Source organism: Talpa occidentalis, unplaced genomic scaffold, assembly GCF_014898055.3.
Source record: "Talpa occidentalis isolate TD23 unplaced genomic scaffold, MPIMG_talOcc4v2.1 talOcc4.16, whole genome shotgun sequence".
Lineage (NCBI taxonomy): Eukaryota > Metazoa > Chordata > Mammalia > Eulipotyphla > Talpidae > Talpa > Talpa occidentalis.
Window position 1 is genome coordinate 768,350 of NW_023601653.1, and position 23,494 is coordinate 791,843.

Genomic DNA, 23,494 nt, shown 5'->3' on the forward strand with positions numbered 1-23,494 from the left:
AAAATGAAATCAAGAGAGTTGTTCTGTTCAAAGTAGCAACAAGGGGCCTCCCCGGTGGCGCAGCGGTTGAGCGCTGGGTTGCGAAGCTGCCCGCAGCCTCTGCGGCGCCGGTTCGATCCCCGGCTGCTCCCCGGCCACCGGAGGAGGGTCCCACATGGCGCGCAGACCTCTCCTGCCGCCCGCTGCTCCCCTCGGCAGTGTCCTTCGGTCCCTCTGCCTGCTCTGCTCCCCGCTCTGGCTCTGGTGAATCCTCGCACCCTCCCGCCTTCTGACTGTACCCAGTGCTTGTGTAAATAAATAAATAAATCTTTTAAAAAAATAGCATCAAAAAAGAATTAACAGAAAACTATTGTATTTATACCCTCAAAACGATTAAGCCACTAAGAAAAATTAAAGAGCTAAATAAATAAAGACATTCACATTGATGAATTGGAAGACTGAGTATTGTTCATGTTTCAATTCCTCTCCAAATTGATTTACAGGTGCGGTGCGGTCTCCAGTAGAACACAGCCAGGCTTCTCACTGTGATGTGCTCGTCTTAAAATGCGTATGCGAAGCAAGTGTCTTCCATAGTAAAGGTAATTTTGAAAAAGGAGATTAAAGTCAGAATTTGAAAACTTACTCTGAAGCTGCAGTAATCAAGAACCTTGTCATAAAGACAAACACATAGAACAACGGAAGAAAACAAAGTCCAGATATAAAACTTAATATTTGTGGTCAATTGATTTTTAGCGCAGGTGTCAAGACATTTAACGAGCAAATAATAGTTTTTTCAAAAGATGGTGCTGGAACAACTGGATCCATATGTGGAGGAGGAAGAAATAAAAGGAAAAAAGAGAGAGAGGATGGAGAAGAGAACTTAGGCCTCTGCTTTACACCATATGAAAAATTAACACAAAATACAGCCGCACCTGAGTGCCGTCTTTACAATTTTGAAACTTCTAGGAGAAAACCTTTGTCATCTTTGGTGAGAAACACATTTCTTAAGTATGACACCAAATCATGATACATAAAAAAGAATTTGCTACATTGGACTCCATCAAAAGTAAAAAAGGTTGGTGCTTCAGAAGAAACTATACGAAAATTTAAAAAACAAACGTTGCTCTGGGCCCAGCCAGAACACCCGGGGCCCGGCCCACTGCCCAGGCACTGCAGCGGCTGGACACCCCCCGCCGGGGAAACGCAAAATAGAATTTAGGAGGTTTATCAGCAGCAAAGTAGCCACATCAGACACAAAGGAAACAGAGGCTGCCACAGGCCGGAGGGCGCACACTGGAGGGGGCAGCCGGCACCTGCAACGCGTGGTGGCCCCGCACCGAGCGGGTGGCCCCGCAGCAGCGGACCCGGCTGGGCGCGGCCAGGTGAGCTCGTCCAGGAGACGCCGTCCCGGGAAGTGGGAGGGAGGGAGGGACAAATCAGTGGGCGATGGAGGCCGACGGAGGAGCAGCCGAGATGCAGAAGAAAGGAAAGGAAACAGATAAGGCGGAATCAATGGAACAGAGAAGATTAGCAAAAACAAAAGCTGTTTCCTTAAAAGATTAGCCAAATACATAAACTTCTGGAAGCCAGATCAATACACGGGAGAGAGATACAAACTCACGGACGCACACTACCAAGGGGAGGCGGGTGCCACGACAGCGGAGCGCTTGGAAAATGAAGACATAAATTTGAAAACAGGCAAAAGGGATACATTTCGGGAACAGCACAATATTCCCGCCGGGAGCAAGAAGCCGCAGACGGTCTCTACTTAAAATGTGTGACCGCGACTACCCACGCCGGGGGGCGGGGGGGGAGGGAGTCAGCCAGGCCTGGAGGCCCGCGGGAGGTCAGGGCACCGTCCAGAGCGAGTGTCCATCTTGCGCCTCTGGGTGCTGTTGGGGGGCGGGGGGAGGGGGCAGGGGAGGGGCAGAGGCGAGGCCCGGAGGGGCCAGGAGGAGGTCTGTGGCCATTTACCCTCCTGCGGGCCCCGCCCGCCCTCACGCGCTCGCCGTCCCTCGGCCCCACGCTCCCGCCGCGCCGCGACATGAACGTTCATTTTCTGTCTCACATTCCTCGGCAGGGGGCGGCGGGTCGCCCACCGGCGCGGGTGGCCGCAGAGCCCAGGCCGGCCCTGTTTGTTCCTCAGCGTATTGGATTCGCCAGCGCCGTGGAGAAACTGAGAGGTTCGTTTGACAGACGATAGAAATACAAAAAAACCCAGGGAAGGCGAACACATTAGCCGTGTTAATTCCAGTTAAAACGCCTGGCGGGCCTGGGTCGTCCGTGCTGAGAGTGAGGAGCAGCCTGGCGTCAGCGCGGAGCCCGGGGGAGAAAGACGTCGCTCGGTCTAATGTGGGACTTTAATCAACGCGGGACCTGAGGCGGGAAGGCCCGGGGTGGCCTGGGCTCAGCGGGGCGGAGCCGCCGGGGTCTCCTGGACACGCCACGCGAGGGCAGCCGGCGCCGGACCCCCCACCCCGGGCGCGTCGGCCCCCCCAGCTCGGCCCCAGCCCTGTGCAGCCTCCGCCTCGCTGTCCCGCAGGGGCCCGCAGCCCCCGGCCCCTCACACCACCCCAGGTGGACGCCCGCTCTCCCGCCGCGGGCCGGCAAGGGGGGGTGTGAGCAAGGCCCTCGCGGCCCAGCCCGTCGGAAGCCCCGTCTCCAGGGGAGTCGGAGGTGAACTGCCGGAGGACCCCCAATGCCGGGGCCCGCCTGGACCTCGGCAGAGACCCTGTCCCGACGTGCGGGCCGCGGCCGGCGTCTCCCCGTGAGCGCAGGGCGGGTCTGGCCTTGCCAGGTCCCGGTGAGAAGCAAAGCGCCTCCTCCAGTGTCACAGGGCGGGGAGGGGCGGCCCAGCCCCCGCACACCTGCCTGCTCCGAATGGGCTCTGCCGCCCGCCGCTCAGCACAAAACTCCTGAGACTTTAGCGGGAAGGAACTTCAGTGCAAGTAGGAAACCACACAGGACAGGCCAAGAGTCTAGTTTCTAAATCCAGCACCCACAGTTGCCCGTCCCCTCGGGGGTAAAAGTCCATCCCAATGGGATCGGCCCAGAGCAAGGCCCCAAAGCAGCCACAGTCTAAAGCACCTTCCAGGGGGACCCCCAGAAAAGGGTCAGAAACAACCAGACAAGCCCGGAAGGAAAAGAGCAAAATCAACATCAAGATGAAACCCGCCACTGTCCCCTCCCCTCAGGTCTCTCGCCCGCATCTGTGTCCCCCGTCCACGACCAAAGGCAGGCACAGTGTCTCCCCGTGTCTCCCGGCTCCAGGCGCCTCCCCCAGGTCTCCTGGCTGCATCCCGCTCCCTCCGTCCTCAGTCTCGCTGCAGCAGCTTCTCCCTGCTCCGCTCCACCCTCCTTCTGGGTGGGGCAGGGAACCTGGCAGCTCCCCCTTTCCTGGGGACCCCCCTGTTACACATGTGGGGCGCAGGAGTTAGGACGGCCTGGGGTTCGCTCCCAAGTCGGTACCCGGGCAGGAGTGAGGCCGGAGCCCACAGCCTCTGGGAGGCCCTCACGGGCGCGTGGACGGGGAACGGGTCTGCTCACAGCGTGAGGGGCGGGCGGGCGGCTCGCGGACAAGGGGACGGCGCTGACCGCTGCGGGGGACACCGGGGCCCGACTCCAGGGCCGCGGAGCGCGGGCCTCCCTCAGCCGAGTGTCCGCCAGGAGAGGCAAGCTCCGGAGAGGCGGAGGCGCCGGGGCCGACGCTGAGCGCTGAGCGGAGGCCCCCAGAGCAGACCCGCGCCTCGGCGTGTCCCGTGCGTGTGTGCCCAGGGCGCTGTCAGGGACAAGGGACGGGCAGCTGCTGACCATGACCGCCTGCTCCTCCCCCGCCCCGGGCCCATCAAGTGGCACTTCATGGCTGGCTCCTCCTCAGTGCGCCCGTGGGCAGGAAGCTGGGCCCAGAGCCCCACCCTGACCTGTGGCCCCGCACCCTGGAGTCTGCAGATGCGGGGGGCGGGCGCAGGGCACAGACAGGATAAGGGGAGGTGACCCAGGCGACCGGGAGGGTCCCCGTGGGGGGTGGGCCCAGGGGCAGCTGGCAGGGCCTCTGCTGGACTTGTCCCAGGCCATGTGGGGACTGGGCCTTGAGCCACGGTTGGCGGCCTCACCGAGGGAAGGGCCGGGGTCACCAGGCTGCCGCCCGCCGGCGTCCCCCAGGGCTCTGCTCTGCCTCCGCATCCTCCTGAGACGTGCCCCTCACCGCCCGCCGGCGTCCCGAGCCCGGTCTTGGGCGTGGGGCAGCTGGGCGGGCTGTTCTGCCAGGTCCCCACCCCCCTGGTCTCTCCAGGCTCCCACGGAGAGACCCCAGCAGGGCCCCCTAGGACCCGGGCAGGGCCTCTACCCCCCCAGGACTCTGGGACCTGGTCTGGCCCCACGGCCGGCGGGCGCAGCTGTCCTTCTGCACCTCGGTGCAGGAGGCACTGCGGAACCTTCCAGTTAAAGCTGTTTTAATGACTCCTCGTCCCCTGCCCCCCTGGTCTCCAGGCCTAGGGAGGACACGGCCAGTGAGGACACGGCCTGAGCCCTCGTCCACCCTGGGGGCGCACTTGAATTTGGGCTCTGGGCACAGCACTTTCGAGGGGAGGTGGTGTAATCCCTTTAGTGACAATTAAAAGGAAGGATTTGCTGCAGGTCATCGGGGCATCTGGAGGCCTGCTGGCCCCTCTCGTCTCCCCACAGTAATCCTGTTATCTCTGTCCTCCGCCCTCTCTTCATTGCTCTGAAGCCTTATCAGGGAGGAGGAAAAACAATCAGGAGCTGCCAGACGGCTATCTCTGGGCTATCTCTGGCCGCAGGAGGGCTCCGGCCCACCGTACCTGGCAGCCTGCCGGGGTCCTTGGGGAGGAGGCCCTGCCCGGGTCCTGGGGGGCCCTGCTGGGGTCTCTCCATGGGAGCCTGGAGGAGGTGCTGGCAGCAGTCGGGCTTCCTGGGTCCCGCGTCCTGCCGGAGGTGCCCACGGGCTCAGCTCACTGAGGGGAGGCGGGAGCCTTGCTAATGGCCAGCTCTGCTGGCAGAGCCCCCGAGGGCCGCCGAGGCCACCCCCAGTTTCCACACGGGGAGCTGAAGCCCCAGAAGAGAGCTGGGCCGGTGTCCACGTCCGGAGGGGCAGGAAGGGACCCGCAGGCCAGGGCTGGGAGGCGGCGTCTGCCGGGGTCTCAGCGCACTTTGTAAATGACAGTTTATTGGGAACACACCAAGGATTCACAGGGGGACAGACCGCCCTGGGGGAGCTGTCCAGCCAGACGCAGTGGAGACTAGCCCAGAGGTGGGCTTCAGGACACTGCCTCAAGAGGGAGGGGACTCGCTGCTGGAGGCCTTTGGCTCTGGGCTGCCCCACCCACGGTCCCCTCAGCTGGAGGGAGGTGGGCCCCGCTCCCTCCTGGAGAGGCCCCCAGGGCCAGGCCACCTGGCTGAGGCTTCCTGCCCCGCCCGGGTGTCTGGGGAGGCCGGGTCAGCCGGGCAGAGGACTCTGCGGGCCTGTTTCCCGACCAGAGTCTGCAGGCCGTGCTCCCGCAGCCGGAGCGGAGGGGTCGTCTTCCAGACCATTTCACAGGCTGTTGACAGAGCAAGCGTGAGGCCGGAGGGCGTCTTCTTTGGGGGACACAGCAGGGACAGGCCGCTGCTCAGAGGTGCACGGGGAAGCGTGGACAGTGGCTGTGTGAGTCAGCACCGGCCCTCAGGCCCTGCGGCGCCCAGCCCAGCACCCAGCCCAGGCAGCCGGTGCCATGCACACCCATGGCCAGGAGCCCCAGGGGCCAGGCCCACCCCACTGCAGGGAGAGCCCAGCAGCCGCGCAGGTCCTCACCGCGCCCAGGCCTGCAGATGGGACCGGGCAGGGTGCTCAGCCCCGGCAGCCAGGAGAGCCTGAGCCAGGCGTCAGCTCCCTGTCTAGGAGCAGCCCCCACGCGTGCACAGACGCATGCACACGCGCACACACGTGCACACGCATGCAGACTCACTCTTCCAGGCGTCACTTCTGGTCGAGCTGCTTTGAGTCACAGCCACTTGCTGCCCGCGGCCCCGGCCCAGAGCGGACGCGGGTCTCGGAGACAGGCCTGCAGGTCGGGTTTGCTGCCCCGGACACACGAGCCGCTCCTTTTATTCCATTACATTGTTGCCGACGCACGTGATCGGCACACGCCATTATATCCGCTCCGGAGCGCAGGTCCCAGCGTCACGAGCTGACATTTGGGTTTGGCTTTAATTTGGTGACCTGGCGCAGCGGCCGTCCCTGCCTGGCCCAAGCGTCCGCGGCTCAACCCCCCTCCAAGTCCTCCCGGCCCGCCGCACCCCAGCACCGCACTCCAGGCGCCCCAGCACCGCTTCCCGCGCATGCCCTTCCGCCCCACCTGCCGCGGGGGCCCAGCTGGGAGCTGCCTGCGCTCTGCCCCCTGCTCTGCCCCCTGCTCTGCCCCCGGAGTGGACAGAGACGCCGCCTGGGGCTTCCGTGCCACCCGCACTCACCGCAGGCAGCGGCCCCGGGCAGGCAGGGGTGGCAACGATCACGATGACCGGTCGATGACCGGTCGGGTCTCCTTGGCGCTCCGCCGTGTGGCTCTAAGAAGCCTCCAAACTCAGCCTCTAGGCCCCAAGTGGCCTTGGGCAGACCACGCCTCTCTCTGGCCTCAGACGCCCCCATTCGAGTGGCGGGAGCAGACGGGCGATTCCCGGCATTTCTCCAGCCTCAGAGTCAGGGCGTTGCGGAGACTAGAAGCAGCTCCCAGGCTGACCTCTGAGCACACGGCCCCAGCGACACTGAGCTTCGAAGGAGCCGCTCAGGACGCGACCTTGAAGAGCGAGGCAAGGCCCTGCCGTCCGCTCAGAGCCACCCAGCTGAGGCCACCAGGCGCCGCCCTCGGCAGCAGATTGCGGTCCAGGGAGAGGCTGTCCAGGCTGGGGCAGGCTCCCTCCACACACCCCCAAGTGGCTCCACCAGTCTGGGCGCCCATCCCACACACTGGACAGCCGGGCGAGGGCTGGACATGCGGCCCCGGCCCCATGACCACGATGGCGGAGGGCCTGCAGCCTGCCCCAGGTGGTGGGGGGGCACCGGACAGTTTGGGCAGAGACGGGTTGTCCCTGCCCAGAGGCAGGCCCCAGGCCAAAGGGGCGGCCGCTCAGCCCAGGATGGCCAGCTGCGGGGAGTCTGCACCCCCACTGCCCCGTTCTGGAGCCAGTGGTGCAGGCGGGTGCAGGCAGGTGCACCTCCTGGCCCCCAGGAAGTCCCTCCCACCCAGCCCTGCGGGGAGTGTGTGCGGGAGGGAAGCGGGAGGGAAGCTGGACGGCACTTAGCGGCAGGATCAGAACTGTGGGCTCTCTGGGAGGATGAAGGCGTCTGGCCCAGAGGCAGGCGCTTTCTTCTTCAAAGCCGCCATCAAAGCCCCGGGAGAGGATGAAAGCAGCTCTGAATAGGTGTTAACAGCCTCCCCTGGGGAAGCAGGACAAGCCCTCCCTGGTGTCCACACGCAGCCCTCTCTGGCAGCCGCAGGCCCCAGAGGTCAGGGCTGGCCTGGCTGAGCCCTCTGCAGGCAGGCAGGGCCGTGGCCAGCCTTAATTTGCTGACAGCTCAGCGGGTGGCCCTGGATGTCAGGGCATCAAAGCGCCGCTCAGGGACGACGCGTCCACTGTCAGGCCCTCACGTCCCCTAGAGGCTCCGCTGACTCTGTGTCCAGGGCAGGGGTACGGGGACCCCATCCTGTGCGGTGTGGACCCCGGGGAACGGGTACAAGGTCTCCCAAACCCGACTCACCCCTGAGGGCCCAGCCGTCTCCGGAGGCTGCCCAGGGCAGTGGCCTGTGGGCCTGGGATGGGGGACGTGCTTGCGGGGACACGAGGCAGGTCCCAGGCCTGGACTCATGGCCCCCACCCCGCGTTTCCAGCAGCTGCCTGGGTCACCTCCTGCCGGGAGGCTCTGGGCTCAGTTCTAAGATACTCCAGGGAGCTGGGCGACCCCCACACCTTTATGAGAATTAGAACCTGACACTGCATCTGCCCCTCACCCCAGTCCAGCGGACAGGAGAGGCTGCGGGGGGGAGCCCCACAGGTCCTGGAGCCCCAGGCCACCTGCCCCCTCATCCTGACCAGAGGGCCGCCCGGCCGAGAGGTCACTGCTGCCTCCAAGACCTCTCCCCGGCCCACTCCTGGCCTTGCTCGTGCGGTCAGGATCCCATGGGGACATCTCTGCAGCTAGACAGAGACTCTCAGGCTTGCCTGGGATAAGCAGTTGACCACTTTGCCGCATATGGCAACTAGGAGGACAGTGGGGTGACGACAAAGGAGAATCATCTGAGGGAGCGTTATAAGCAAAACCAAGAAAGCTGTGTGGTGTCGGGGCGAGTGCAGACTGGGCCACGAGCAGAGCAGAGCGAGGCCAGGCGCCAAGGGAAGGCGCGGCTGGCCCCAGGCGGGACGGAAGACCCGGCTGCACTTGCTCCGGTGGTGAGAGTCGCACCTGCCTCGCAGACAGCCAGGATGGGCTGAGATGCTCAAAGAGGTGACCAGGAAAATAAAATAAAACCATGAGCCTTATAGTAGAACAAAAGCTGGAGATTATCTCCCTCTGAATAAACAAGCTCTTTAAGAGAAAAAAAATCATAGAAATATACATTAGATTGCATAAAAATAGGAAACAGGTTTTGCTATAAAATTCAGACAAATGTGACAAAAATAAGTCCTAGCAATATGCAACACTTAGGATCCTCAATATATAAAAAGCTCTCGAAAACCAACAAGAAAACACAATAATAAGCCAAACTGTGCGTGCACGAGGGGCACCATCTGGTAACTGGAAGGCGAGTGAGAACGTACATGCCCTCCGCAGTGTGCAGCGCCTGCCGGGCCCCCGGGGAAGGGAGCCCTAGTTCCCTTCAAGGGCTGCTGCCGGGAGCATCCAGATGGGTCGTGACCACCCACTTCACAGAGGCCAGGACGAGGACCCAAAGGCGACACTCGGGGGGCCTCCTCCATGCCCCCAGAAGGCAGCCACCCCTCAGATCAGGGGCCAGCGACAGTGTCACCACAAGGGCCACCCCCATGCATCCCGAGGGGCAGCCGCATCGTGTCCAAGAGCACCAGCGGTCAGTGTCTGTGGCCTCCAGGAGTGGCTCATCTGAGTGGGGCCGCCCTTGCCCCAATTCACTGGTTTCTGCTCCACGCGCTCCCCCCCTGCTCAGTTCAGGCCGAGGGCAGCCTGCCCGGGGCCTTCGCCACTCACCGGCGGCTCCTGGCCTGCCCTCCGTGACCTCCCCTCCTGGCCACCACGCAGGGGACCTGCTGGAACGCAAGGCTGAAACGGCCGTGCCGAGGTCGGCCGCTGGACGCCCCAGGCTCCTCCAGGCAGCCCCGGGCAGGCCCCTGAAGACGCTTCCTGCAGAGCCTGCCCCATCCTCAGGCCTGGCCCGGGTAGACGGCAGCCACACTCAGACCATGAATGGGCCCTCCCGGGCAGCAGCCTCGCCCAAAAAGTGGGGTCCCCGTCCTGGCCATGGGCGCCAGGCTCGCTCGGGCCCTTGTCTGCCTGCGAGCGCCGGCTGAGCGGGCCTCAGCCCCATGACCGAGAGGCCGGAGTTTCTCCTACAGCTGCTCTGTGCACCCCAACATCCTGGAACCCCTGAAGGCCAGGCGCACGTTGGCACCACATGCACCAACCTCCTCCAAGCCTCCCACCTGGGCGGCTCCGGGGCAGAGGTCCTCAGAGGCCTGTCTGTGACCGGGAAGGTCTCCTCACGTCCGTGGTCTCCACGGCTGATTACAAAAGGAAAACAAACGAATTAACCTTTGGCAAACATCCCTCCCATCAATCACACACTCTGGTTTCATTAGCCACGCGGAGTCACGGCGGTGACGGTTCATCCCGCAGCTGCCTTACAGGGGGCGGCCGGTGGCTCCGCTCCTTAGCGGCGCCCGGTAGGATTCCGCCGCAGGCTCATCCCTGTTCATCATTAAGCTGCGATGGGCATCTGCAGATAACGCAGCCTCCTGGAGGGTGCCCGCCCCGGCCCCCCTGGGCACAGGCCGCCCGCACCAGGGGGCCTTTGAGAGCCGCTGCCTGTGGGAGACTCACCCTGGCCCACAGTCAGAGACCCCCAGGCCTCGCGGGCCTGGCTGCCGGGGAGGGAGATGCCAGGAACTGACCGGTCACCTCCCTCGCCTGCCCGCCAGGGGTTCTGTGTCGCTGCCGCCCCCACCCCCGGCTACCATCACCCCACCCCATATACATCCCGCCCGCCCTTGTCGCCTCACCGCCACTGCTCCCCCCGCTCCGTGCACCCAAAAAAACCATAGCAAAGACCCCCACTTGGGCTTCAAAACACTGACCAAGGGGCCGCCCCGGTGGCACAGTGGTTGAGCGCTGGGCTGGGAAGCTGCCCGCAGCCTCTGCAGTGCCAGTTCGCTCCCCGGCTGCTCCCCGGCCACCGGAGGAGGGTCCCGCATGGCGCGCAGACCTCTCCTGCCGCCCGCTGCTCCCCTCAGCAGTGTCCTTCGGTCCTTCTGCCTGCTCTGCTCCCCGCTCTGGCTCTGGTGGATTCTCTCACCCTCCCGCGCTTCTGACTGTGCCCAGTGCTTGCGTAAATAAATAAATAAATCTTTAAAAAAAAAAAAACAGAGAAAGAAAATAAAACACTGACCAAGGAGGACGCCAGCGCCTGCGTATGGAAGGCGTGACCCCAGCTCCCAGCGCCCCTCGATGGCAGCCTCGGCCCCCAGGTGCTCGGGAGCTGCGTTAGAAAACAATTAGAGCCGCACAAACTCAGAGACGTTCTGGGGAAATGTGTCTTTGGGAGCTGCAAGAACCGGCGCTGAAGCACCGACGCCTGCCCAGAGGCCACGGAGGACGCGGATCTGGGAACGCGGGCGAGCCAGCCCCCCACGGGGTGGCAAGAGAGGAACACGTGGTGTAGACGCTGGGGCTCAGGAAGGCCCCCCACCCGCCTCACCCCGGAGCCCAGCAGGGTCCCCGAGCGCAGGGGGGCGGCCCGGCCTCCGCCAGAACAGCCTCCCCATCAGCCGGGCGGTGGGACGCGCCGGGCAGGGCGTCCTGGCAGCCTGTCTCGGAGAGGCCGCTCATCCCAGGGGGCAGAGGGCCGGCACGGGGCCTTCAGACGCCTCGTCTACACCCACCACCGCCCCGGCACCCCGGCGCGGGGAGGAAGCCGCCGCGCGTGTTCAGGGCCGGGGCTGTGGCCCTCGTGCCGCACTCTCGCTCCCCAGTCTCAGGTGTTGCTTCTGCACCCAGCGGCCAAGCCCGCGACACGGGGGTGTCCCTTCTGCCTCCCAGCACCCCTCTGGGCCTCATGCTGGGCGGGTCCCCATGTTGCTGTATTATGGTGGGTCATGTTCGCTTCGACCTTAGCACTGTCACCCCCACTCAGAGGTGTGTGTGGGTGTGTCTGTGTGTGTGTGTCTGTGGGGGGGTGTCTGTGTGTGTCTGTGTGTGTGTGTCTGTGTGTGTCTGTGTGAGTGTGTCTGTGGATGTGGGGGGGGGGTCTGGGGAGGGGTGTCTGTGTGTGTGTGAGTGTGTCTGACTGGCATGAGCTACTCCGTAACCATAAGGGAGACCCGTCCCCGAGAGCTCGGAGGCCAGCCCTGGCGAGGAAAGGCCTCACTGCCCACGTTCTAGCAGAACTTGCCGAGCAGGTGCCGGCAGCGAGCGCGGACGTGACAGCCTGCAGCGTGTTACCACCGGCCTCCAGCTCCCCATCAAGGTCAGTTTTGTTCCCAGGGGACACCTTGCAATGTCTGGGGGACATTTTTGTTTGTCACGACCAGGAAGGATGTGACAGACTTCAGGGTGCGGCGCCACCCCAGTCAAACACGCTGTTCCGGGCAAGCCGCCCTGCACCCGCGCACCCACAGCGGTCCCGTCCCGCGTGCCCGGAAGCTCTCCCCGTGGGGCAGGCCGCGCTCCGCACCGGCCCCTGCCTGACCGGGAGCCTGTTCTGGCCCGAGTTTCGGGCGGACTCCGCACGCTGCTCCCGGGCTCCAGTTCCACGGAGCAGGCAGGCCCCGGGCGGCCGTGAGCTGGCTCGCCCCGTCCCGGGGACACACGGGCCTGGCCATGGAAGGCTGTTCTCACCCATGTGGCTGAAAACAGCCTCTAAGTTCTGCCCCATGTCTTCCTCCTATTCTTGGGAGGCAGGACCCAAAGGAAATAACTTGGGGGTGCAGAAGTCTCCCAGGAAGCAGGTGCAGGCACGGCGCCCGGGACGGCAGGCAGGGACGCAGAGCATGTGGCTCCCCGGGACGGCAGAACAGGACCGTCAGCCTCCTCTCCCGTGCCCAGCGTCTGCTGCGCCCAGAGACTTTGGGCGAGTCAGGCTTACTCCTGACGGTGTAAGCGAGGAAGCCACATGTGGAAGCCAAGGGACTTCACGGCGGTGCAGAGCTTCGGGCTCCCCGCACGTGGACCCAGCTCTTAGCATTCAGACCTGAGGCTCGCGGCGGAGAGCAGCCCTCCAAGTACCTGGAAATGCGATATTCAGACACTTAACATTAACGTACGTTCAATAAAGGCAGTCGAGAATAGAGTCTACCTAGACATCATCTTCATCAGACAGTGAAATTAAATTAGATTTCCCGATAACCAGCTTTACGAAGCCATTTGCATGGCGGGTGTGAGATTAGACGAGGAGCAATTCCGTAACGAAGCTGCCTGCAGAATTTCTGAGCGCGCTTGGCTCCCACCGCCTTCCGCGGCTTTTGGAATCAAGAAGTTGCTGCTTGATGCGGCCTTGGAGGTCACACGGTTTAAGGTGGATTCACGGCTAAGCCCTGGGCCCCCCGCCTGTGCCTCCTGCTCCAGGGTCAGGGCTTCCCCCACAGCCCCAACCCCATCTCCATGACTGGCCTCCTGCCCGCTCACACAGGCTCGAGCCAGTTCCAACCGGCTTAGTCAGCTCTAACCTGCTTGAACCACCTCAGACCAGCTCAGAATAGTTGGAAGGTGCTCACTGGCTCAAACCAGCTGCAAACAGCTCCAGAGGGCGCTGGACTGCTCTGCTCTGCGCCAGTCTCCACCAGCTCCAACCTGCTAAAACCAGTTCCAACAGGTCCAAATCCGCTCAGACCAGCTAAAAACAGCTCCAACCATCTCAAACCAGGTCAGACTGGCCATAACTGGCTTTAACCGGTTCTAACTGGCTCTGACCAGCGCCAACAGTCTCAAATGACTACAAACAGCTCTCCCAGGCCCGAGTCTGCACCATCTGGCTCCTATCAGCACAGATTGTCTCTAGACAGCGTGAACCTGCACAAACTGGTTCAAACCAGCTGGAACTGGTTATAACTGGCTCAAAACGAATCCAGCTGGCAAGAATGAGCTCAAACGTGCTAAAACCAGTCCCAATTGGTTCTAACCAACTAGCATTATTTCTGCCTGGCTCCAAGCAGCTCCCACCTCCCTTGACTGGCTGTAACCGACCAGAACCGGCTCAAGGCTCCAACTAGACCCAGCAGCTCTGAAAGTCTCAAATTGGCTCAGAACAGCTCAAACCAGCTCAACCCAGTTCTAACCAGCTGGAACTGGTTCCAACATACTCAAGCCAGCTAAAGCCGGCTGCAGCCTGCTCAAACTGACTCAAAGCAGCACAGACTTACTAAAACCAGTTGGAACCAGGTTGTACCAACTCCACCTGGTTCTGACTGGTTCAGACCAGCTAAAACTGGCTCCAACCATTTCTGACAGGCTTCAACCAGTTCTGACCAGCCTGGATGGGCTCCAGCCAGCCTGCACAGGTTCAAGCCAGCTCAGACCAGCTAAAACCAGCTCCAACCAGCTTTAACTGGCTTGATTGGCTATAACTGGCTCAAACCAGAGCTAACAGGCTCCAGCCATCTCTGAATAGGCCCAACCGGCTCTAAAGGGCTCTAACCTGCTCTGGTCTGTCCAGCCAGACTCTGACTCAGCGGCCTGGAGCTTCTCCGGCAGGCGAGGGGAGCCGCCCCACCGCCCCGGGCGCCCTCATGAGTATGGATGGCGGAGAGGCGCCCCGGCCCCCCTGGAGGGAGTGGACAGGGCTCCCGCACTCACCTCTGCGCTGGGGCCCAGTGGCCTGGAGTGGACGCGAGTGCCGAAGACCAGGCTCCTCCTTCCAGCGCTGGAGTCAGCAGAGGCGGCTGCTTGTTTGCCGGAGCCCGGCTGGATGCTGGGAGGGTTCCCGGCCACAGACCTGGAGGGCAGCTGTGCCTCCAAGGAGTCCATTAGGAGCCTCTTGACTGGGGGGGCTACTCAGCGGAGGACAATGTCATCTCAGGAGGTGCTGTTGCCTCTTAGGGGTGGCGCCCTTTCATCCTCCCAAGTGGGGAGCCAGGAGCCGCTCCTCGGAAAACCTGCTGCGAGGGCGAGTGGCCGTGTTGCCTCTCCTGCCGGACAGGAGCTGGTGGGGCCGCTCGGCTGCGAATTCCCAGGGCCGCTGAGGTTGGGAGCTGAGCCGGGGTGAAGGGAGGTGCCTCTCCTGGGGGACGGGGTCCCTGCAGACCCAGTGGGAAGCTGTGACTACTCTGGGGCTGTAGCTCCTGCCATTGTGCAGGGCTCGGAGCCGCCACCAGGGATCCGAGCTCTGTCCCTTTACGTCAGTGATGCAACATTCACCCCGCGAAGCAAAACTCACCCCGCGCGTGAGGGCTCGCAGTGAACGCCGCTCCCCCCCACACTCTGCCTCGCCCTGCACCCCGGCCTGGCCACAGGCCCTCCTCGCTCTGCTCCTCCTCGCGCTCCTCCCCACCACCCACGCCAGACCTGCAGGGCAGCCATGGCTCACACCATCCTGGCGGAGCCGGGGGGATGCTATCGCGGGATTCCGGCCGCCGCCCGAGCTCCGTCCAGATCGGCCGCGATCTGCAGATACAAGCAGCAGCTGCGCGCGGCGCCCAGCGGCTGTCCAGGGACAGACTCTGTCCAGTACAGAAAAATGGAGGCAGGGAGGGAAGGGAGCGCTCCCGGCACGCGGGACGGGCCGGGCACCGCGGGCCCAGCACACGGGCGCCTGTTCGGCCGCAGCTGCATCCCAGCGGGACAGAGGGTCGCGGCCGAGCCGCGCGTGAGCAGGCCCCGCACTCCCCTCTGCGAGGCGGGCCCACGAGGACCCTGCGCCAGGCGGGCTCAGGTCCTCTTCATAATAAAGGGCTTCAGGGAACAGCTGCCGGCCCCTCGGCCCCGAGTGCCGCAGGGAAGGTCCTCGGCGGGAGCCTGGCCCTGTCCTCGGCCACTCACGCCCGGGCCCGCTGCTGCCGCGGGGCAGCCACTGCTGATGGGGCAGCCGTGGCGGCCGGGACGAAGCTGAGGGCAAGGAGCCCAGCCCACGCCCGCCCCCGCCCGCCCCGTGCCGCCCCCTCCTCCTAGTCCTGGGGACGCGGGTTTGAGGTCCGGCCCTGGGGGCGGCGGCCGAGGAGAGGACGGCAAACCTCAGCCGTGTCTCCGTGCCCCAAGCGAGCGTCGAAGGTGTCAGAGAAGCCCTGTGTTTGCACCGGGGACGTGCACACCTGCCCACAGGTGCTCTCCTCGCGCCCCGTGCAGGTGCGGGGCTGGGGCGGCTGGGCCGCGGCCTTCCTCGCCCGTCTCCTCCCGCCCACTGGACGCAGGACGGCCGGCGCCGCGTGCTGCAGGGTCACGGCCGAGGCAGCGCCGGCAGAACAAAGCCCCAGCTGATTCCTTCCCCCAAAGCACATTACTCTGCGGCGGCAGCAGCTGGAGCCAAGCTACTCCCCAGACGCCGCACAGAGCGCGGCTATTTTTAGGCCGCATCGCACCCAGGAGGCCGCAGCCGCCCGGGGCCCTCCCCCCGCTGCGAGCCCCTGCAGACGCCGCCCCTGCCTGCATTCCCCTGGCTGCTCGCATCCCTGCAGCAACATGCCACTCCCTGAATCCCTTCCAAGTGCCTGGTGCACACTCGCGCCTCCCGAGAGCTGTTCTGACGGCGCCCAAGTCCAGCCCGCGCCAAACGGCAGCAGGAAACTGGAAAAAACCGCCTCCCCGCTCGCGCCCGCGGCCCCGCGTCCTGCATCTGGCGGCCGCGGCGGGCTTGACGGCGGCTTCGGGGGTCGCCGAGATGTTTGGCGTCAAGCAAACTCTTCACACCCAAAATAGCATTGACATGGGTGGGCGCAAACTCCTTCCCCGGTGCAGAAAAATTCCCGGGACTTTTGAGATGTTGGACTCAGGTGCGCCCTTCCTGGGGACAGGCTGCCCGGGCGGAAGGACGCGCCCGCTCACCCCCCGGCGCCTCGGCCACCCTCGCCACCACCTCCCTCCCACCCCGCCGCGACTCGTCGCCACCCGCCCCGCAGCCCCGAGCGCGCGGCTGTCCCAGCTCACACGACCTTCGTCACTCTACGCCCTGTGCTTTCAAATGAAGCTTATGAAGTGAGGGTGACCTTCCCCCCCACCCACCCCCGACGAAGTCGCCGTAACCCGCATGACTGGACACAGCCCTGGACTCCCCGACGCCGTCCATCACCGATGACACGGGCCATCACTCCATGTGCTAAATCACCTGAAGCCACGGCCACCGCAAGGACGATGGGGCTCCGCAGCCAGCTGCTGGCCCTGGGGTGGCCGAGGAGGTCACTCCCGCGTGAGCTCCCCCAGCCCGGCCCGCACCTTCTTCCTGCCGCGCGGCCTCAGTGAGTGACCCCCAAGGCCACCCCTCCCCGACCCCTCCCACATCTGGTCCTCCGAGGACAGCCGGGGCGGCTCCTGGGAGGCGACCGGTGCTCTGGGGGCCCAGGAAATGCTGACGGCGTGAGGGCCACGCCGGCCTCGGCTGGGTGTGGAGGCCACATCGTAAGAGGACACTGAGGCCGGACGTGCCTGTCCCGGCGGTGCCCACCACGCACTGGCCGTCACCCCCGCCCGCTGGCCGTACCAGCAAAGCATTTCTCACGTCCTCTTCCCGCCCCGGCCCTCCGCTCCGCTGTCCTGGTGGCACGCGGCACCCTCAGGCCCGGCCTGGTGCGGCTCCCCTGCCTCTGGCTTCCCTGCTCTGAGCTCACTTGTCCGTGGAAAACCTACACACGCGGAGCCTGACCGGCCCCCTCCCTCGCTTGGCTGGGCCCACTCGCAGCGCACAGGACGGGGCAGCCACCGGGCGTCAGCAGACAAAGGAAGACAGACGCGCGGACCTGCCCGCGCCTGCGGCCCCCGCGGGCCTGCTCAGCGCTGAGGGCGCTGCTTCTGCTCGAGTCGCTTCCAGCAGCCGCTGGCCAGCTCCGCCCTGGGCCGGCACCCTCCCTCTGGGCCCACGCACCCCCGCCCCGCGGCTGCACGGTCTGCGGTCAGCCCGCTCTTCCGTGTGGTTGGCTCCCTCGGAAAGATGGAGCGACGAGGGCTCCCGGGGGGGCGGGGGGGCTGGACGGGGCTTGTCAGGCTGCCCCCCGCGCCATCTGCAGCCCGGAGTGGGGGTGCGGGGGCGGAACCGGAGGGACTCCAGGAACCTCACGCTGGTCCAGAGTGACAGACGGGGCTGTCACGTCGCGCATCTGCCGGGTCCTCGCGGCCCTTTGCCCGGCACGTCACTTAGCGGCTCTGAGTGATGAGCTGGCGCATCTCAGCAGGACGCACTTGGCAGAGAGGGGAGCAAGCGTTTCCTCAGCCCCCTGGGCCCCGGGCCGGCCCGGCCCGCCTGTCACACTCGTGCAGAAAGACTGAATCCAGCAGCGAGGCCTCGGGGCGGGCCTGGAGGGGAGCCCAGCTGTGCCGGCTGGACAAAGAGGTGATGGGGGTGGGGGTGGGGAGCCCGGCCGACTGCAGAGATGTGCGCCCCGGGGGCACCCCCAGGCGGCCACAGACCCAGGCCCTCCCCTCCGAGGCGTCTCCTGGGGCCCCTGCTGCACGGCGCCCCCAGTCGAGCCAGGGGTCGGCAGGGCTCCGGGCACCCTGGTCCTGGCAGACGGGCGCTCCCCGACCTTCCTTGAAGGGTGTTTCCTTGGAAGCACGTCGCTGGGCCCGCCCACAGTTGAAGGGGGCGCAGGAGGAAGCAGGGGCGTCGGAGCCTTCCTGGAAGGTGCTGGATGAAGCCGCCCGGGAGAGGCGGACCCCGACTCTGTCTCACTAACGGGGGTGATTGGTCACAGCAGCTGGGAGCAGCCGGCGAAGCTGGAACTGGCGGCCAGGCCGGAGCCGGCAGCCGGGACGGACTGTCTCCCAGAGCAGACCGGGCCAGCGCCTGGGCAGAAAAATGAGGGAAGTGGGAAAAGCTACGAAGGGGCAACTCAGCGAAAACTGAATTAAAATGGCCCCGGGACACGTGAAAACTCGCTCAGACGCGCTCAAGCTCGGAGTCGCACATCGGAGCCCCGAGGTCCTGCCCCCCAGGAGGCTGCTCCCTGCGGCGCCAGAAGCTGCCAGGGGCCCGAGGTGGGAGCCACGCCGGACACGGCGTCCACCAGGCCACGAGCGCAGGACGAGCTCTCGGCCCCCGCGGCCTGCGCCTGCCTCGGGGCACCCCCGGCACCACGGCAGCGATGGGGGAGATGTGGCGCAGCCGGCCCGGCACCCCTGTCCCCACCCAGCACCCCCATCCCTGCCCGGCACCCCCATCCCTGCCGCACCCCCGTCCCCGCCCGGCACCCCCATCCCTGCCCGGCACCCCCGTCCCTGCCCGGCACCCCTGTCCCTGCCCACACCCCCGTCCCCACCCAGCACCCCATCCCTTCCCAGCACCCCCATCCCTGCCCACACCCCCGTCCCCCAAGCTGAAACCGTGTTTAAACGGTCCCACAAATGCTGGGTCCTTCCATTTTTCTCCTACTTCCCTATTTTTTTAAACCTCTGCCCTCACCTTGATGAGTTTCCTTCCCCCTGCGCGGCCGCGGCTCATTCCGCTTTTCTGTTTCTCGTCCTCGGGGCGGGAGCTGGGATCCGGGCCTTCTGGGGCACCCGGGGGGTGTTAGCGACCCCCCGCCCCAAGGAGCCCAGACACACGTTTCCACATGGCTCAGGGTTGTTTTTCTTCCCCGCAACACCCCGTCAGCCCGGGGGTGACCTGGAACGAGCCCCTGGCCCTCCCCCGCTGGCGCGCGCCGGTGTCCACCCTGGACAGAGCTCCGGCGACGTCGAGTCCCCCCAAACCCGCTGGGGCTCGCTTCCCGGCCAAGGCCACGCTGGCTGGGTGCCCTCGGGAAGCCGAGTTTGGGGCCGTCGGGGGCATCCCGAGCGCCCCGGCCCCACAGGCTGCTGACCGTCGAGGGGGTGGAAGCCGCCAAACGTAACGTGGGTCTGGCTGCTCCCCGTCGAGTCCGGGGCCCTCCCTGCCTGGCAGCCCCGCGGTCCCGCCCCCCGACTCCGGCTCCCAGGCCTTCCACGGTCCCGGCCCTGCTGCCGCCGGCCACCCTCCGTGCTGCAGCCTGCTCGTCTGGACTCACTCCTGCCCTCACCCGCCTCTGGGGCCGCTGGGTCTGGGGTCAGGTTTGCGGGCAGCCCACAGAGGGGCCCCCCCTGGGCCCTCCTCCCCACCCTCCCCCCGGGCCCTCCCCACTGCAGCCTTAGCTGGATCCCCGCCAGGGAGCTGACCCGCAGGGCAGACCCCTCGCCCGGTCTGGTGTTTGCAAGGCCAGGCCAAGGGGCCGGGAGGGGCGGCAGCCGGTCCTCCCCCAGGCCGGCCAGGGCGCTGAGTTTGCCGGGCAGCGCGCGGCTCCCGGGGCCGCCCACCGCCGTTCTGTCGAGAGAGTCAACGTGAGTGTTCGAGGGTGCAGGGACGTCTCCTCCTCCTGACGCGACCGGATGGCCTTTCTGCTTAGCCGTCCCTGCCCTGACGCGTCTCGATCGTCGAGCCTCGCTCCCGCCCCGGCCACGCGGCCTTGGCCAGCACACGGCGCTGTCGCGGCCGCCGCTCCCGGTAACGCCGCTTCCCCAGGGGCCACAGCGAGCTGGCCCCGCTCCGCTTTCATGGCGAAGCTCGTCCAGGGAGCGGCTCTGCTGCTTCTCAGGAGGACTTTGGGGGTTTCCCGCCATCCCCGGCCTCCGGGGCAACCCGGCCACGAGGCTGTGCCCGCGCTCCGGGGCCGGCGTGTCCTCGGAAGGCGTCCTCGTGCCCTCCCGCCTTCCCCTCGGCCGCGGGCCGGCCCGTGTGAGCTCCCTCCCCCGCGGCGAGCTTTGGCGATGTGCGATTTTCAAGAAAATCGTTTCTTTCTTCTGGGCATTTAACTGTATTCGCCTGCAATCTTGCGAAGTGATTTTGTCTTTTAAAAAATAAATCCTGGGGCCTGACGGCTGCTTCCCGCGAGCGTTGCTGCGTCTGCGCTCGGGGCCGCGCTCCCCCGCGCTGCCGGCCTCTCCGGCCGGGCGTCCGGTCTGCCCGAGCGAGACCTTGGGCGGGGTCGGGAGCCTGGCGTTGGGGGCTCCCCGGCTCCCCCCACAGCCTCCATTCATTCCCCCGGATTCTGCGTCTTCGCCCACGGCCCTCTGCACCAGCCGGGCCTCTCCTCGCTGCCGGCCCCGTCCTCTGCACGCGCCTGGAGTCTGGGCTTCGTGGTCACTGTCCTTTCATTCCGTTTTTTGCTTTCGTCCCTGCAGCCGTTTAGCGGCAGGCGGCTCTGTGGTCGCCAGGGCTGTCACGGCCCGAGGGTGCCGGCCGTTGCTTTGTGCCCGGGACTGCAGGAGACACTCCTGTAGCTCAGAGGTGCTGGTTCCGGGGGACGTTCCCGGCGCTTTTGGAGACGTGTCCCCGCGGCCTCCAGGGGTCGGCACTTTCCGGCACGTGCCGGAGCGTCTGCTGCTCGTCTCCGTCCCTGTGTGGGGCGAGCGGCTCGTGGCCCAGGGGCGGACATGACGGCCCCGGGCAGGGCCACGCGCCGAGGTGTTGGCGCCGTTTCATTTCCCCGTCCTGGCCTGGAGTCAGAGGACCCTGGACCAACCCCAGAAAACGCCGCCATTCCCTCAAGGCATCTCATGGCCAAAACCAGCCCCGGCCCAGCCTGGTCCCCACTCAGGGGCAGACGGCCGCGGGGAGCGGGCCCAGGTGGCAGGAAGGTCGCCCTGGGGCACCTACAGTGCTGCAGCCTCTGCATGGGGTGTCAGGGTCTCCAGAGGGACAGAATCAGGGTGTCTGTGTATAAACAGACCCCACGAAGTGGGGCGTTCTGGTGACTGGAGGTGGCAGGCTGAAGCCTGCAGGGCGGGCAAGGCCTGCACCCACGGGGCGCCGCAGCCTTGACCCCCACCCCCAGCAGAGCCCCTTCCCCTCCAAGGACTCTGCCGTCCTGCTGCTGCCTCCAGGCTGACGCTGCCCTCCGCGTCAGTCACGGCCGAGCAGAGCCTCGGGGATGCCGCGCTGGCCGGCCGGGCAGCCAGCGGGGAGGCGTGACCACAGCCCAGACATCGGCACCCCACAGCGGGGCACAGGTGAAGGGGGACACCCGCCCACCAGGGTCTCCCCCATGCAGCCGGTCACCTCCAGTGTCAAGGCCGCCTTTGCAGACGCTGCCCTCCCCGGCGCTGTGCCTGCGGCCGGCGGGCTGGCCACTGCCCAGGCTCTGCAGGGAGCCAAGGCCCACGGGCGGGGGCGGGGGAGATGCGCGTCTCAAATGCCACCGTGATTTATAGACTGTGTTCCCGGGAAAGAGCAGAGATTTATTTCCCGGAGACAGGCTGTTTGTAAACACGCGCGCAGGTGGCTGTGTGGGTGCTGGGCGGTGCCGCCGGGCCGGGCGCCTGGCCGGAGGCAGAGCAGGGTGGGGCCGAGCTGGGGGCGCCTGGTGCCATCGGGCGCTGGTTTCCTGGCCCCCTGGAGCTGGGACTAGCCGATCGCCGCGCCTGACCCGCCCGCCGGGAGGCAGAGAGGAGGAAGCGGCGACACGAACCGTAAACGCGCTCGGAGGCTGGACCCGACTGCCGAGGTGCGGCGAGACGAGACCCCGAGGGGACCTGAGCCTGGGGCCCGGACGGCTGGGCCCGCCCGCACGAGGCCAGGATGGGGGCTGGGCACGTCGGGGCTCTCGGCACAGAACGCCGCCCGCCCAGCTCTGGCGGCAGGAGAGGGCCCCGCCTGGGCAGGGGACGCCCCTCAGCCCTCGGGAGCCCCGTCCTCACCGCAGAGACCCCACCGAAGCCCCACCTCAAAGCCAGACTCGCCACCAGCAAGGAACAACGCGGGAGAGAAGGTGGACCCCTCCTCGGGGACCCCGCACCCCGCCGCTCCAGCGGGCAGGGCACGCCGAGCGTGGCCCAGGACAAGACTCCCGCGGAAACCGGGCGCGGCCCTGGTCACGGGGCCCTCCCGGCGGCTCGGCGAGCAGCGCCCATGTCTGTGCACAGCAGGGGCCTCTCGGCCCTCCTCGCGCCAGGCCCGCGCGTGCCTGTGGGACTCCGCCTGACGCCCGCCGTCCGCACACCGGCTTTCCTCCCCCGAGTGACACGTGACTCGCCCGACACTGGACTTGCTCCTCCACTTTGAAAACGGCCCCGAGACCCCTCCCTGCTCCCCTCCCTGCTCCTGCTCGCGGGGCAGCTCCGCCCCCCAGGCCCTGCGGCCGCAGCGGGACGAGTCCTCTCGGCCTTCTGGAGGGGGCTGGGACGCCGCCCTGGGCCGGCCCTCGCTGCGCCTGCCCGGGGCCCGGGAGCCTGGGCCTGACCCTCTCCGCCACAGGCGCCAAGGAGATGCCCGGAGGGCGGCCTGGCCCTGGCACCCAGGGCTGCGGGGAGGTGGGGGGCGGCCCAAGGGCGGGTGTGGCAGGGCCGGGGGCAGCTCGCCCGGCGGGGGCTGAGAGGGCAGTGGGCAGAGGTGGGGGTGCCTGCTGGGGGCCCCTTCCTCCCCAACTCCAAACCTGGGTCCGGCCCAACCCGTCTGCCTGTTCCATTCCCTGCCCGGGCAGGGCAGCGCCAGGGCCGTCGGGGCTGAGCAATCACCGGGCCTCTCAGGCCCATTTTTCACGGTAACAAGTCATTACCGTGTGCCGGAGCCAGTCCTCGGCCTCAGCACGCGTGTTTATCAATCAATACCTAATTGATGTCTGCAAGGCGAGCGCGAGATCGGAGGTGAGCGCCGTGAGGCGAGCGGCCCCGCGGGTGGCGGCAGGACGGGCCAGCCGTGTCCACGACGCGCAGGACGGGCCGGCCGTGTCCACGGAGCAGGGCCCTCAGCCGCCCCCTGCTCCCCAGCGACCGCACCAGCATGTCCTCGTCCCCGCGAGCCTGTAAAACGGGCTCAGCCGGGCTCCGGGGCCGAGACCCCGCAGGATTGCTCGGCCGGTGCCGCCTCGGGGTGCCCGCTGTCCTTTGGAAGCGTGTGGACCTGACTGAAAGGAAGGCCAGGCTGTGCTGCCCGGCGTGGCACAGGGGCCAGGCAGGGCGGGCGCCCGGGGGTGCCCCTGCAGAGCAGCAAGCGGAGTCCAGGTTTGGGGGTTTGTGGGAACACAGGGGCGTGTCCAGGCCCGGATGGACGTGGCCATCTCTCAGGTGTCCGGGTGACCAGAGAGGCCTCGTCCTGCAGTCTCAGCCCCGCAGGAGGACCCCAGGATGGCCGGGTGCACAGGGACAGAACGCGGCCGAGCTCAGGCAGCTCCCGCGTCCTTTCTCTCT

The 23,494-nt window shown here is 66.0% G+C and overlaps 1 protein-coding gene across 1 annotated transcript in view; it reads left to right on the forward strand.

Moving 5' to 3' along the window:
• The window catches only part of LOC119248167 (putative uncharacterized protein ENSP00000383309), a 30,850-nt gene extending 10,103 nt beyond the window's left edge, over nt 1–20,747 (forward strand). The window contains exons 5-7 of the mRNA XM_037515144.1: nt 9,248–9,446; nt 18,951–19,184; nt 20,492–20,747. Coding sequence (XP_037371041.1) covers nt 9,248–9,446; nt 18,951–19,184; nt 20,492–20,747 — 689 coding nt within the window. The remainder of the gene's footprint in view (nt 1–9,247; nt 9,447–18,950; nt 19,185–20,491) is intronic.
• Nucleotides 20,748–23,494: the final 2,747 nt, after the last annotated feature.